We start from the raw sequence: 13,352 nt of genomic DNA, 5'->3' as shown, positions 1-13,352 counted from the left end.
GATCAGAGGCCACCAAAGGAAAGAGTAGGGCAGAAGCCACTCCAGAGACCAGGTCGAGGTTGGTCAGACTGTTTGGTTCCACTCCTGAGAGAATGCTAGAAGGCAGGCCTGTCCCCTGAGAGGTCATTGTCTGAGAAACTAACTCATGAGGTTTACCATGCAACTCACCCAGCAACTGACACAAGAAAACAAAATTGCCTAGAAAGCGTCTGACACAGAAACATCTAAAAAAACCTCCTTGCTTTCTTGAAAGGCTCAGTAACTATACAGTATTCAGTACACAGATTATTTAGCACCCAGCCTTCACTGACACATTCTACATAATCAAAATTAGCAACAAGAGGTGGAAGAAGAGCTTGCAGGGTTGAAAGAATGAAGTCTCAAATGTTTTCCTTAAAAACCACACAAAACCCCAAACCAAAGACCCCTAGAAAAATCTTAACAGTATCCTAAAGTAGGAGAATGTCTCTTCTCAAACCTGCTAAGATTCCACAAATTGGATTAAATGAGAACCAAAATAGCAAAGAATTCAGTAAAACCTACAGTTAAAATAAGCTTCAGTGCCTAACCTACAGTTTTCATAGTCTAAGTACCTGCATGTTAAAGAGCCTTTGCCAAGCGTCAGTGCATCAGTTGCAAACCATACCACATCACACCCCAACTGACATAAATCTGCAAAAGGTGAAACCTGACATGTTTACATGCCCCTTTACTTGTTTACATCTACAAGTTTACACATGGCCCATAGGCTCTCTTTGAGCATGACCAATGCTTCCATCAGACTCTAGAGTCATATGGCAGTCCTTGTCCATGAACTGGTGCATAAACCTATTCATTTTCCATACAAGGAAGAACTTGGGCTACTGCTGGTGAACACTACTTCGAAGGACAGCAGGCAGCCTGCTCACACAAGTGGTTTTTTAAAAAAAAAAACCAAAACAAAACCAAACAAAAAAGCCCAAAAAACCAAACAAAAAACAGGTCACTTGAAACAAACTATCTTGCTGATTATATCAAATCTTTCATTTATGATAAAGATTTCTGAATATATGAGATCTGGAACACCTACTTGTCCTCAGACTTCTTTTTCCTTGTGTCAGTGTAAACAGTGACCTGGTTTTGGCTTTCAGAACGTTAACCTGACTTGCTTGCAAACCATGCCAAGGGCTAAGACCTCCATTTTGACAGTTATATTTTTGAGACTGTCCAGACTATACTTCAGCAATACCTTGATATGGCATGAAGCCAAAAGTAATGGCAGCAATACCAGCTCCTTTGACAGAAGACGATATACCCCAGGAATGCAGAGTCTTGACTAAACTCTACTAGAGAGCTGTAGACAATTGGGACTATACTGACAATGGGGATTGCTGGGCTTTTCCTTCTTTTCAGCCCTACAAATGTCTTAAAAGGCACCTCATATGTGAACTTGTGACATTTTTCTTTTGCCCAAAATCTGATTCAAATCCATAAAAATCGCTGAGGTTATGTCTTCAATTCACTGAGAACTTAAGGTGTACATTGGTATGCATTTTAGCATGGTAATATCTGAGATGCTATTTCAATATATGAGAACTTGAAACCTGTGCTTTATAATCTGGATTAGTTACTAACAGGCTAATTTTAAGGTTTTAGATGTTACCCACAAGGTTTTGAATAGCCTGTGAATACCTAGTAGATTATGCAGCTTTAATCAGCAGTTAAAGCATGAATTGCATAATGATGACTTATAGACAGCCAATTACTCTTTGTTAGAAATTCATGCCCGCTTTTGGATCTTGTTTCCCAACTTGTTTCATAACAAACAGAGCTGTTAACCATCAGAGATTATATTTTTGTTCCTTACAAAGATAGAAAACTTGCATGAAGGACAGATATGAGTAGAAACGATGCCAAGGAATTGCATCTTCACCATATTTTTGCTGTTGCTTATTTTGTAACCTGGGAAACATGCTACGCACTGTTTTTAGTGTGTCTATTATAAGAAGATTTTTAAGAAGTACCTAACATCTTCAATAAATACACAAAAATTGTGAGAACATAGAATTTAAAAATGAAGAGACAGAAAGGTAATGAAGAAATACAAAATGATGGAAGAGAAGCTGTTCATATTTATAAGACTATAAAGTAATTTTAGGGGCAACATATTGAATGAACTATCAAGAGGCAGAATTCCAGGTATGAAAAGCAGCATGTAAAGAAATACACTCACGATCTTATCTGTGGCAAGTCTGTTTCTATTTTGTGACCTGTGTTTCTGAAAATCTGTATGGCTGCCTCAGCTACCTTATCATCTTCCATCCTGAGGCACTGCAGCAGAGACTCATAGGTCTCTGCAGAGTGGAACGAGGTAGGATGTGTAAAGGACAGAACCTGTAGATACACATTAAAACAAAGGTGTATTTATTCATGGTAAACAAATCATCAGAAAAACAAAATTATGGCTGTTTATGAGCATTACCATCAACATAAATCGCTATTACATGCTCATATGAGATTATTACGTTCAATAACTGCATTTTGGAGAAAGTGATATAGGCATTTTCAAATAAATTCATCTACACTTTGTTCTTCAGGTCCTCCCCTCCTCCAAATATTTTATAAGATACTACATTAGTTGAATATGTAAACATATTTATTAAAATGAACACTTATTCAAGCATATTCATTTATATTCCAATATACTTAAGAACACTTTTTTTCCAACTTAACTGAACTGATATCTTAATTTCTCCAGAATCTATAGACCCTGAGCAGAAAAGAAATCAAGAAGGTTAAGATATCTGCAAACAAAATGTAGATTACTGTCCTTCTAATCTAAAGCTAATGAAATACAACACATTCTGTTAAATAGGAGAAATGTCAAATAAGTAACGAAGCATGCGGAGATTCAAGGCAGGACAACAAAGAACAAAAGGTTATCCCAAAGCAAAACTATGTTAAGTAAAGTAAAGTCCAGGTAACATAAGGTAGGCAGAACAATGAGAAGTTGCATGTATTTTGTGTTTTCTTTGGATTTATGTTATCTTGGTTTCTTTGATTAGAGTTGCCTACTTGCATGAGTATCAATGTATGAAATAATATTCTCAAAGATATCCACCTCACAGCAACAAAATCTTCAACCTTGGCAGATTTCTTTTCTGAGCTACATTAGCAAACAGACATTACTTCCTTGCATACTTCTGTATAACTGTTTCCACCATGGTTGCCATTACAAGATTTGGTGTGATATGTTTCCATAAACTCCACCTCGCTCATTCACACTAGTGAAAAGTCTCACTTTAATTATGTAACCTTCCCCTCCATGCCCTCCTATATTTTATACTGCCCTTTGTAACATATTGAAAATAAAGTCTTATTAGTGAACTGCCAAATCCACCACAGACGTTTTCCAGATATTTCAAATCCTTCTTTCTCCCCCAGCCATTTCTCATCACCACTGAGAACACAAGTTCCCCTGTCCCCCCCCCTTTTTTTTTTCTCTACAGAACCTGGCTCTTGAGTTTATTGCTTTCTTTCCTTCCAGCATCATACAGGCCCCAAAGAACATGCCTCTCCTAATTTCCCCATTTCTCTTCCTCTCACTTTACCTCTGCACCTTCTTCTATACGACTTCCCTAAGCAGAAACCAATTTCTGCTTTAACATGCGTATTTCAACTCTTGGCACCCTTTTCAAAACATACTTCTTCAAAAAAACCCATCTCTTTCATTATTCTTTTCGCAAGTGAGTATTAATAACCAAACACTTCATACATTAAAAAAGTAATTATCTAAATAATAACTATTAAAACCATGCTAACATTAATTCATTAGTCATACCACTTTTGTTGCTTCCATTACAAACTATAGCTGCATTAATGTAGATTACCTTGAGAAGTTCAAGTCCTGCACGAATAGCAGTATCAGGACTTACACCCTCCTCTTCATCATCAGCTGTCCCCTCTATGGATTTATTCATTAGTTTTACTAGTGCACTGAAGTAAGAGATACAAAAAGAAAAAAGCAAATGAATGTGACAATGTACAATGTTAAAGGCTGGAGATATCAGCAAGATTACTTGTTTTTGACAATAAATAAAGGGAAGGCAATACTCCATTGGCAGGGGGAGGTGTGGTGTTTGGTTTTTTGCCTTTAGTTTTTGGGGTTTTGTTTTGGGGGTTTGGGGTTTTTTTGGTGCTTTTTTGTTTGGTTTTGGGTTTTTTTTAAATCAAACCAGTCCATTATTGCTTCTCCTTCTGACTTAGCTTTCTGCAAAATTAATTCTTTAGGGGAAAAAAAAAAAAACAACCAACCTCCCCACCCCCCCTGTTGGCAGCATTCAACACAGTTGCATGAGTTTCAGAATGTAATTAGGTTGCCAGACAAGTCTCAAAAGAAATCCAAACATTCTCTTACACAATCCCACAAAAGCTAATTAATTCAACTGCTATACAGAAGACAGTGTTGCAGTTTACTATGTGAAAATTATGATCATCATTTTCACCTTAAGCCCCACAAATAGCAGTTTCACCAGGAACAACTACTATATTTTTAAAATCATTTGCAGGCAGCACTGCAAAGAAGTATAAAAAAAAAAAATTTTGCATTCTCTAGGCTGCTGGAAATGAAGACATCTACATAAAATGTGTTTGGTTTTGTTTTTTTTTAAAAGCATATTTACTGCCAGGATAGACTAATCTAAATTCCAAGAAAATCTCCCCCCCCCCCCCCCCCCCCCCGGTGCGCGTGTGTGTCTGATTTAAATCATCTTTATCATCATTCATGAGTTAGCATGATCTTTCAAACTTACCTAATGGCTTCTGAGTCAATATGTACAGGGGCAATTCTTTCCAAAAGAAATTTGACCATTTCCAGAAAAGGATTTGTTGGCTGCTTAGGATTTGCAAGTTTCCGGGCTATCTCTCTCTATAAGAATGTTAGATACAAACAAGAATTATACTCGTTTTACTTACTTCTTAAGCATGCTGAATAAGCTAAATATAGCCACTTCTTTTAACCACAGAGATTGTCTATATAATCAGTGAAACATATTTTAAGGGGGGCTGTTGTTATCTCCAAATCTATCTTTATTGCATTATATTGAAAGCAGACATACTTTACTAAACTATTTAAATGTAAGATGAATTTAGGTTTCTAGTGAGAGTTCTTCAGAGTTTCTTAAGGAATTGCAGGCCAGGTCCAAAACAGAATCAAGGGAGAGCCAAGTGCAATGTAGACAGCATTTAAGTATCTATGTTGACAAGAGTAATTAAGAAATCTGTAGGTAACCCTGTGTGAGATTTCATAAGCAACAATGAAAAAATTGCACTAAAAGCTATACTACTGCAGATGTGCAGAAGCACTACACTGCCTTGGCTACAACAGATGTTCAGACCCTATGTACTTGCCTATGATGTTTTAGATCCAAAAAAATCTATTTTCCCCTCTGAATGCCCCAAATGTCAAGAACATTAAATTCAGCTGCAAACCTAGCAGAAGGGGGATAAGATGATATTTTTTGAACAGAAGTCTAAAAATCTCTCAAAGAAATGACTTCTTGACCTTCCTTCTAAAGGGTTGGATGCTGCAGACCCTACGAACTAGGAAATTGTTCTAACCGTTACGCTAAATTATCTTCAGGAAGAGGGAAGAAACCTTCCTCTTGAAATTGCATCACTGCATTCCCAAAGTGCAAAATTTACTAGTTTAGAAGGACACATACTCTCTACATAAAGTGGTTAGGACATAGTTCTGAAGGTCATTCTGTTCCCTTCCCTGCACAGTTTCAGAGCCACTAGACAAAACCCAAGAAGTCTATGTTTGTTTATTGATGTTCTCTATTGTGATGTCTGTCAATGAAATTGGTTACTTTATTTTGGGGCCATAAAGGGAAAAAAAAAAAAAAAAAATCTCTGTTGGCACAATCTGTAAATCTCTGGAAAAGCCAGGGCGGGGGGGGGGGGGGACTGATCTCAACATCCTAGGAAGAAAAATAAATTAATAATATGCAGATGGTATAATACTTGGCTTGCTGATAATCAGAAGAAGTTTCATCAGTGTCAGAAGACAGTTTAGGAACCTTACCATAAAAGAGACACTTGAAATAAAATATTAAAAAAAATTTAAAGTAGTCTTTTAGACTTTATGCTTGATGTTCATAATCCCAGGGAGGAACAAAGCTAATGGTTTCTTAGGAAGCAAGATAATGATCATAAATTATATCTTCCATAATCTCTACAGGTTAAGCAAAAAGGTATTTTATGAAAATCATAAATATATAAAAATCATGTTAAGGTACCAAAAGAGACCATTAACTCTGAATAACTGTTTCAAGCACAAATATTTAAGGTATAGATGTTTGCTTTTCCATTTCCTTACCACACAGACATCTGCCTGTTTACAAGAACATGTCGGGCTAATTAACAGTTCAAGCTGGGACCGAAGTTTCTCATCGTCACCCAGAACCTGATTGAATTTCTTCACAAAATCTTGTGCTTTTCCAGGATCTGGAAGGTTTTCTGTATGATTAAACACAATTTAACATACGATAAATTTGCCGCTTCAGTATACCAAGATTCACAGAAATACAATTTTCAGAAAATCTGTAATAACATTTTATAGAACTTACTAACACTTACTTGCTATGGTCATCAGCTTTCCAAACATGGCAGCACTGTTTGCTTCTGACTGAGGACAAGAGCAAAAACAAACAGACAAACAAATCACTGATATCTCCTTTATAAAATATACCTTTAAGCTGATTTGTTAGTTCTTCTGCAGCACTACAATCTACTCTGGAATCTTATGTTTTTGTTTTAAGAATAAACACTAGAATAGTATAACAGTATCATTAGCAGCTACTACACACAGAAAAAGGGGAAAAGTCTTCTTGCAATGTCAAGGAACTGCAAAAATTCACTAATTCACATAACAGATCAAAACACATTGTTGGAAAAAGACCTCAAAGAAAACCCCAAACGAACAATTCCCCCAAGCCCACCTCCACACCAAAACCACAAAGCAATGCCCTTCTACTTAAAGTTTCTGCTAATTTGAAGATATGCTTATAAGTAAAATTCCAGTATAAATACTTAAAAACCTTTTTTTCCAAACAAACAAATCATTGCTTTATGTTACAACATATTCCATTCTCAAAATATGAGAAACAAAAAGTCTGTCAAAAGCAAACAAAAAACTTGGAATTTTTTTTTAAACTTTTTCCAAAGTTATTGACCAGTAATATAAAATAATGGTAAACATAAGGAGGCCATATACCTTTAAGCATTACTGAAAGCAACTTTACTTAATAAGAATAGAACATTGTCTACATATGGAAATCAAAAGAATAATAAAGTCACACTGAACAAATAATGTAGTATTAAAAAACCTGCAGTAAATTAGTCTAACAGGTTCATTGGATTTAGTATTAGTATTTTCAAAACCGTACAGTGGGCTGCTTATGCAAGTCTAGTAATTCTCGTACGTGACTCCTTAGCATGTTCTGGCACTTCCACATCTCATTCAGTGCTCTGCAAAAGTGAAAAATGAGAAAAGAAGCTTACCAATTCGTTCATGACAAGAACATGCTGGATGTATTAGTAAACAAGATTGTTTATTTATTTATCTTACAAGTGTGACATCTGCTAGGTACAATCAAAACCTACCAAGTATTAAAAATAACTGTTCCAAGCAAGGTGGAACTGATTTTCTCTTTTTACAGAACATCACCTCTCTTATTATTCTACTTGGAACAATTTCACATATGCAGGACAGCCGCAGTATGTCTTACAACCACCCAAATTATCTTGAAAATAACATTTTCAACATTTTTCAACATAAAAACCAGGCCACTATCAACCAGAATTCAGTTATAGATATCTTCATCATGGACCCTACTATAGAGCAAATCTAGAAGTCATTACTTGCACATTTTTAACTCTGCATTGTTCTCATTGGATGAAAATGAATAGACAAAACCACTCTTCTCAAATATCAAGGTATCTTTTTGTCTAATGGACATGTAGAGTTTGTATATAAAAGGGAAATGTTTTGAAATACTACTTGCAAACAACACTAAGCATCAATTACTTATTTTTTTATTTAAGTCCTGATGATACAAGTAAGATGATATAGATGTTGGAAAAGCCTGAGAAAGCAAGTATTTGCTGAATACAAACTATACTCACTTGACAGCATTTGGATCCAAGCTAGCATACAAATAGTACAAGCACTTCATTCGCTCTTCTGTTTCCAAATTGTGTGGAACAAGATACTGAGCAAAGATTTTCTCTACCAGTAATCTACAGGAAAAGAAGAGATAAAAACTACATTTCTGAAACTGGTAATACCTTTCAGACAAGCTGAAAGAACAAGAAATATGAGAAGTCATTGAAACTAGATTTTTTGACAGAGAAGAAAAAAAAGTGGTGGTCTTTTTCTCATCTGTAAAGATCCCTTTCACTGTTGATGGAAAGATAAGCAAGAACTGCTTCTTGAGAGCTTTTCCACGTTCTTTCTTTTTCACCTCTAAGAGGGAGTAAATTCTTTATTTGTCACCATCCAAATCCTCCTTTTTCTTTAGGCTCTGAGAATCTCCCTTTGTTCACTCTCATACATAAGGGAATACAGACAGTAAAAAGCCCAAATAAAGGAGAAAGAATACAAGATATAACTCGAGGGGGAGGAAAAGTAAAAATCTGAAGTATTCTCGAGGGAAAAGTTAAGATAAAACTGTAGTATTTGAGAAAACAGCAAAATATTTGAAACTACTTATTATTCTAATACAGAAGCTAAAATTCAGCATTAAAAAGGTGGAGACAAAGTAACACCAAAAGAACAGAAGGCACAACATGAAAACTAAGTGAGAGCAAACTTAACTAGCAAAACCATTCTCCAATTATCTCTTTTTTAAAAAACAATAATACATATTTAAAGTTTTACATAAAATACAAAACTTGAACTACAAAATATGACTGTACAGTTTATCTAATTATAGCCCCCCCCCCCAAGTAAAAGAACATTCAGACATTAATTTAATCCATAGCAATGAGAGCAGTGCACAATATTCAGCTATACAATTTGATATTTATGGACAAATATTTTGTGTGTTTGAATTTACAAACTTTTTCGCTATGATTCCTAGCAAGTACTCTCGCAGTGCCTTGTACAAAGACCATAGAAGGCAGCACAGGTCAAACACACCTTATTTCTGCTCAAAGAAAATTCCAAGAGGCAAGGCAGAGGAATAAAAGGATGATCATGAATATGGATACAACTATCTCAAAGCACCCCATTAGTATTAAAGAAAACTTGGCTTTTTCCCTTTAAACGTACATTTTACTACTGATGACTCCAAGAACTAAATTGTTCAGGGAACAGGATCTTCAGATCTCAGGGGGCTCCATCTCTGTTTAACACACTAGGAGATTGGAGGCATCACAGTTATCTTACTAATTTATGAACATTGCTCTAGCCTGTGTCTCTGCAGATACATGTTCTAGAAAAGCTGTCAATACAAATGGTGAGACTGTATTCATGCCTTCCCTGGTCCACGTTGGTTAGGGTAAAGATTTACAAATAGGGAATACCTCTGGCACACACTTTTCTCCTGTGAGGAAAGTCATTGGCTAGCATACCAAGAGCGGGTAACAGGGCAGTGTTTAAGATGTGGTTATTTTACTCCATTCCCTATGCATTTGTTGTAAAACAAAGAAGCTCAGAGCACACGGGTGATAAGCAGTTCTTATGGTTAGAAGTTCTCAGTCTTGAGTAGACACGCACATCAATAGTCAAGTAACATCAAAAACATTATCAAGTGACAGAGTTAAGGACATGTGAAGAAAATTTGTTCTACTCCTCTTCATGCCTGAATACTGTGTGATGCTGTCCTGTTATCTTTTGAAAGAACTAGTGTTGTCCCATGCACACAATGGAAAATACTGCAAGGCTCAGAAAGCTGTTCCCTGTTACTTTTTATCCTCCTCCTTCATTATGGAAGGAAAAGAGGCCAGAGCTGGCCAATTCTGACCTATGCTTGTGTGTTTAAAGGGTTGGATGGACTTGGTCTTAAAAGATCATAGCATTTCTACAGCTCTTCAGGTGCTGAAAGTACTAACTTTATAATTCTGAAATGGTAACATTAAAATGCATTTATTCCTCCACCCTGAGATGGGGAAACCAACCCAATGGTGTGACTGAGCAAGAACTTCATTGTCAGCCTTAAAAACTAGTAGAATTTGAATTAAAATTCAGGGTACCAAACTGAACTAGAGGAACACTGAAAATCAAGCCACCAATCTTTCAGTGTGGATACCCAGAAAACAAAGAGCAAAGAATCCATACCTACTCATGAAAAGACCAGTTTCAATGGCATAATCGGACTTGCAGAAGAAATCATGTCAGAGAAAGAAACTCAGCTTTGATGACACATTCTTTCCTTAAAATTCCTTGCCTCATTTCCCTGACAGTGTTCTGCATTTCCTGTGAGCAGGAATATTGGAAACATCTGCCCTATTCACTATGGAACTTTGATTAATTCTGTGCTCACTATCAAATCTGTGTACTGTACTGACAGTGAGACATGAATAAGCTAGAAAAAACACAAATGAACCTCTCAATGCAAATTAAATCATATTTGGTGCATATACATATGCAGAATTAGCTTTGTATAAACTATGTGAAGATTTCCTAATTTTTTACTGTTTGATACTTCTACCCCAGCAGACTTTCAGAGTAATTTCTGTGGGTACAATCTCACAACCATATCTTTCTTCTTTAAAAAAAAAAAAAAAAAGACGGCGACTAATCAAATATGTAATTCTGGCCCACTTATGATCTGCCAGATGAACAAAATGAGAGCGTTCACCACTGCAGTGGTAAGAATTCACTATCATGACTGGCAACTGAATGAGGCTATTAGCCCATTCACACTAGTCACTTAGATTACAAAACAATACTAGGTAGCAGACTCTATAAGCAAGATGCTAAGAAGCACTATAAAGAAATTTCCAAGTCTGCTGAAATTCTATCTTTGTGTGATCTCATAGTTTGGCTCTCCTTGTGAAAGACAAAGAATTAACAGTGAGAGTTGAAAACTATCTTCCAAAACCTTGGCCAAAATACTTTTCTCTAAGCTAAAATGGTATTTCAAAAATTAAAGGGACTGAGTGACAAAACAGGAAAGACTACAGAACAGTGGAGGCACCCCCGATATTTCTTCAGCTTTTGATCTACCTAAAGGGTCCATTTCTACGTAGCATACCAAAAGGAGATGTCTGTGCATGTACTGTGGTGCATACATGCACGATGTTCACAGATCATGTATTTTAACATGCTAGCCTCTGGAAAGTATTAAGGCAAACAAGAACTGGATACAGTAAATGCAAGAGTGGACAATTTTTTTTATATGCAGTAGTTAGTTAATGACAATCTACTATCATCACAGATCCAGTTCCATCAGAAAACAGAATGAATACATGAACAGATTATGCAAGCATCCTGAATTTCTTAGTACATGTCTTAATGATTATTAAATATATCATACTTAAAACCACAACTACAGAATGTGATATAACAGCTTTCTCGGGATAATCACGTATTTTCAGAGTATCTCTTATCACTATACAATTAATATTAGAAAGGCTTAGGTTGACTCACTTGTCATCAATGCTATTTTGATAATATATGTGCAAAAGTTTATCCTTTATCCAGCTCACTTTCTCTGCAGCATCTTTTCCAGCCTCGGCATGAAGACAATACTTCTTGTATAACTGGGCAAGACCCATCATAGCTTCTTTTCTCACTCGCCACTTGAGGGGGAAGAAATGAAAAGGAGATGGGGAAGTGATTTTGGTAAATAAATATCAAACATATACAAAATACAGTGAAGATGTAGAAGCGTGAAAGACAAAATGGCCACATTCTGATCTCCTATACTTAGACACTTCAAAAGCTGAAAAATGCTGTTTACAGCCTCTAAATGAGAATTTCTGAAGCCTACATAAGGGGTTTCTTCCCTGTGCCATGCAGATTAAATATTGTCTGTACAGAGGAATCCAGTACTCTGCTGTGCTGAGCAAAGAAAATCTGGGAACTAGTCAGTATAAAAAAAGTTAAGTACAGCTTAACATGTATGCTTGAATAGGCACCTTCTTGATCCAGGATTTGGAAGACTTACCTATTCAGAGACAGGCACCAATCAGAGGTGGCAGCTTTGTTTCTCCCCATAGCCTTACACTGTCTTACAGCACACTTCTCTCGAAATGGGAGATCTGGAGCTTAGGCCTAGCTAAACCTGCTAGGGCTTGAACTCTTAGGCCACTTTCCAGGACAGTGGGAGAGGTCCTTTGTGCTGAAGCCTCGAAGTAATCGCTTTAAGACTCCAGGGACCCAGGAAAAAGCCAGACTACAACATCCACAGATGGAGTTCCTGGGTTCTCATCCTTGCTTTTTGGTGGTCACTACTTTATCCCCTCATGTAAACAGGAAATGTCCCATTATTAAACACTTTAACAGACAAGATCCATAAGCTCTCCTAGACTGACTTGTGGAAGGAATCATACCAGAACAGACTGAGGATTAGTTTAGCGAGAATAATGTATCCCCCTGAATGACTTACACAGAAAGCCTCAGAAGAAACTTGTTTTCCCTCACCATTTAAAAGAAATGCATAAAATTCAAACTGAAAAAGAAATCTTCTTCCAGAACACAGCAGATATCAATTTTGGCCTTGAGCTCCAAGGACTAACAATGCTCAAATAATTTCACCCTATCAAGCATAAATGTAGGTACTACTATTCACACTGTGCATAACTTCTTCAATGTTATTAAACTGAGGGATTGTTTTAATAACAGTGAGATATTGCACATTTAATTTCTTAATAGTTTTACTGAGTAACTTCCTCTTCTTGAAGGGCAAAGAAAAGAAAAATCTTGAAGATAATATGGCTTATGTCAGCACAACAGCCTTAGACACCACTAGCTGTTGGAGTAAGTTATATCAAGAAGGTGGAAAAAATAAAATTGTATTTTGTTACATGTCTTAAATATTAAAAACACAAGTAACAGGTCAATATAGTAATGACTTTGACAGTATATAGTATAATACTTTGTTTTCACAAAAGAGAAAAAATTTAGATATAAATAGATGTTACTGTTTAACTTCTCTGCAGGAATTTGTTCACACCCATGGTGATCTAAAGCACATTTTAAAGAAAATAAAGGTCTGAAACAGAAACATTTTCAGAAAAAGTATTAATATTTTTCTGCGTTCAGACATACCCCTCCAACGGAAGCGATAGCTTCATCAGATCTCCTGTATGAGACAGGAAGGATGGCAAAACTATTGTCAGAAGACAATGGAGAAGGATTAAAA

The 13,352-nt window shown here is 36.2% G+C and overlaps 1 protein-coding gene across 2 annotated transcripts in view; it reads right to left on the bottom strand.

Annotated features, from left to right (window-relative positions):
- The window catches only part of PDS5A (PDS5 cohesin associated factor A), an 86,152-nt gene that overhangs the window by 22,881 nt on the left and 49,919 nt on the right, over positions 1-13,352 (bottom strand). For both annotated transcript variants that reach the window (XM_052780215.1, XM_052780216.1), the window contains exons 12-19: positions 11,636-11,787; positions 8,167-8,280; positions 7,428-7,509; positions 6,619-6,667; positions 6,359-6,498; positions 4,791-4,906; positions 3,870-3,975; positions 2,213-2,373 (exon numbers count right to left, since the gene is read on the bottom strand). In XM_052780215.1, coding sequence (XP_052636175.1) covers positions 2,213-2,373; positions 3,870-3,975; positions 4,791-4,906; positions 6,359-6,498; positions 6,619-6,667; positions 7,428-7,509; positions 8,167-8,280; positions 11,636-11,787 — 920 coding nt within the window. The remainder of the gene's footprint in view (positions 1-2,212; positions 2,374-3,869; positions 3,976-4,790; positions 4,907-6,358; positions 6,499-6,618; positions 6,668-7,427; positions 7,510-8,166; positions 8,281-11,635; positions 11,788-13,352) is intronic.

Source organism: Harpia harpyja, chromosome 2, assembly GCF_026419915.1.
Source record: "Harpia harpyja isolate bHarHar1 chromosome 2, bHarHar1 primary haplotype, whole genome shotgun sequence".
NCBI classification, from domain to species: domain Eukaryota; kingdom Metazoa; phylum Chordata; class Aves; order Accipitriformes; family Accipitridae; genus Harpia; species Harpia harpyja.
This window is presented reverse-complemented; position numbering and strand designations above follow the sequence as displayed.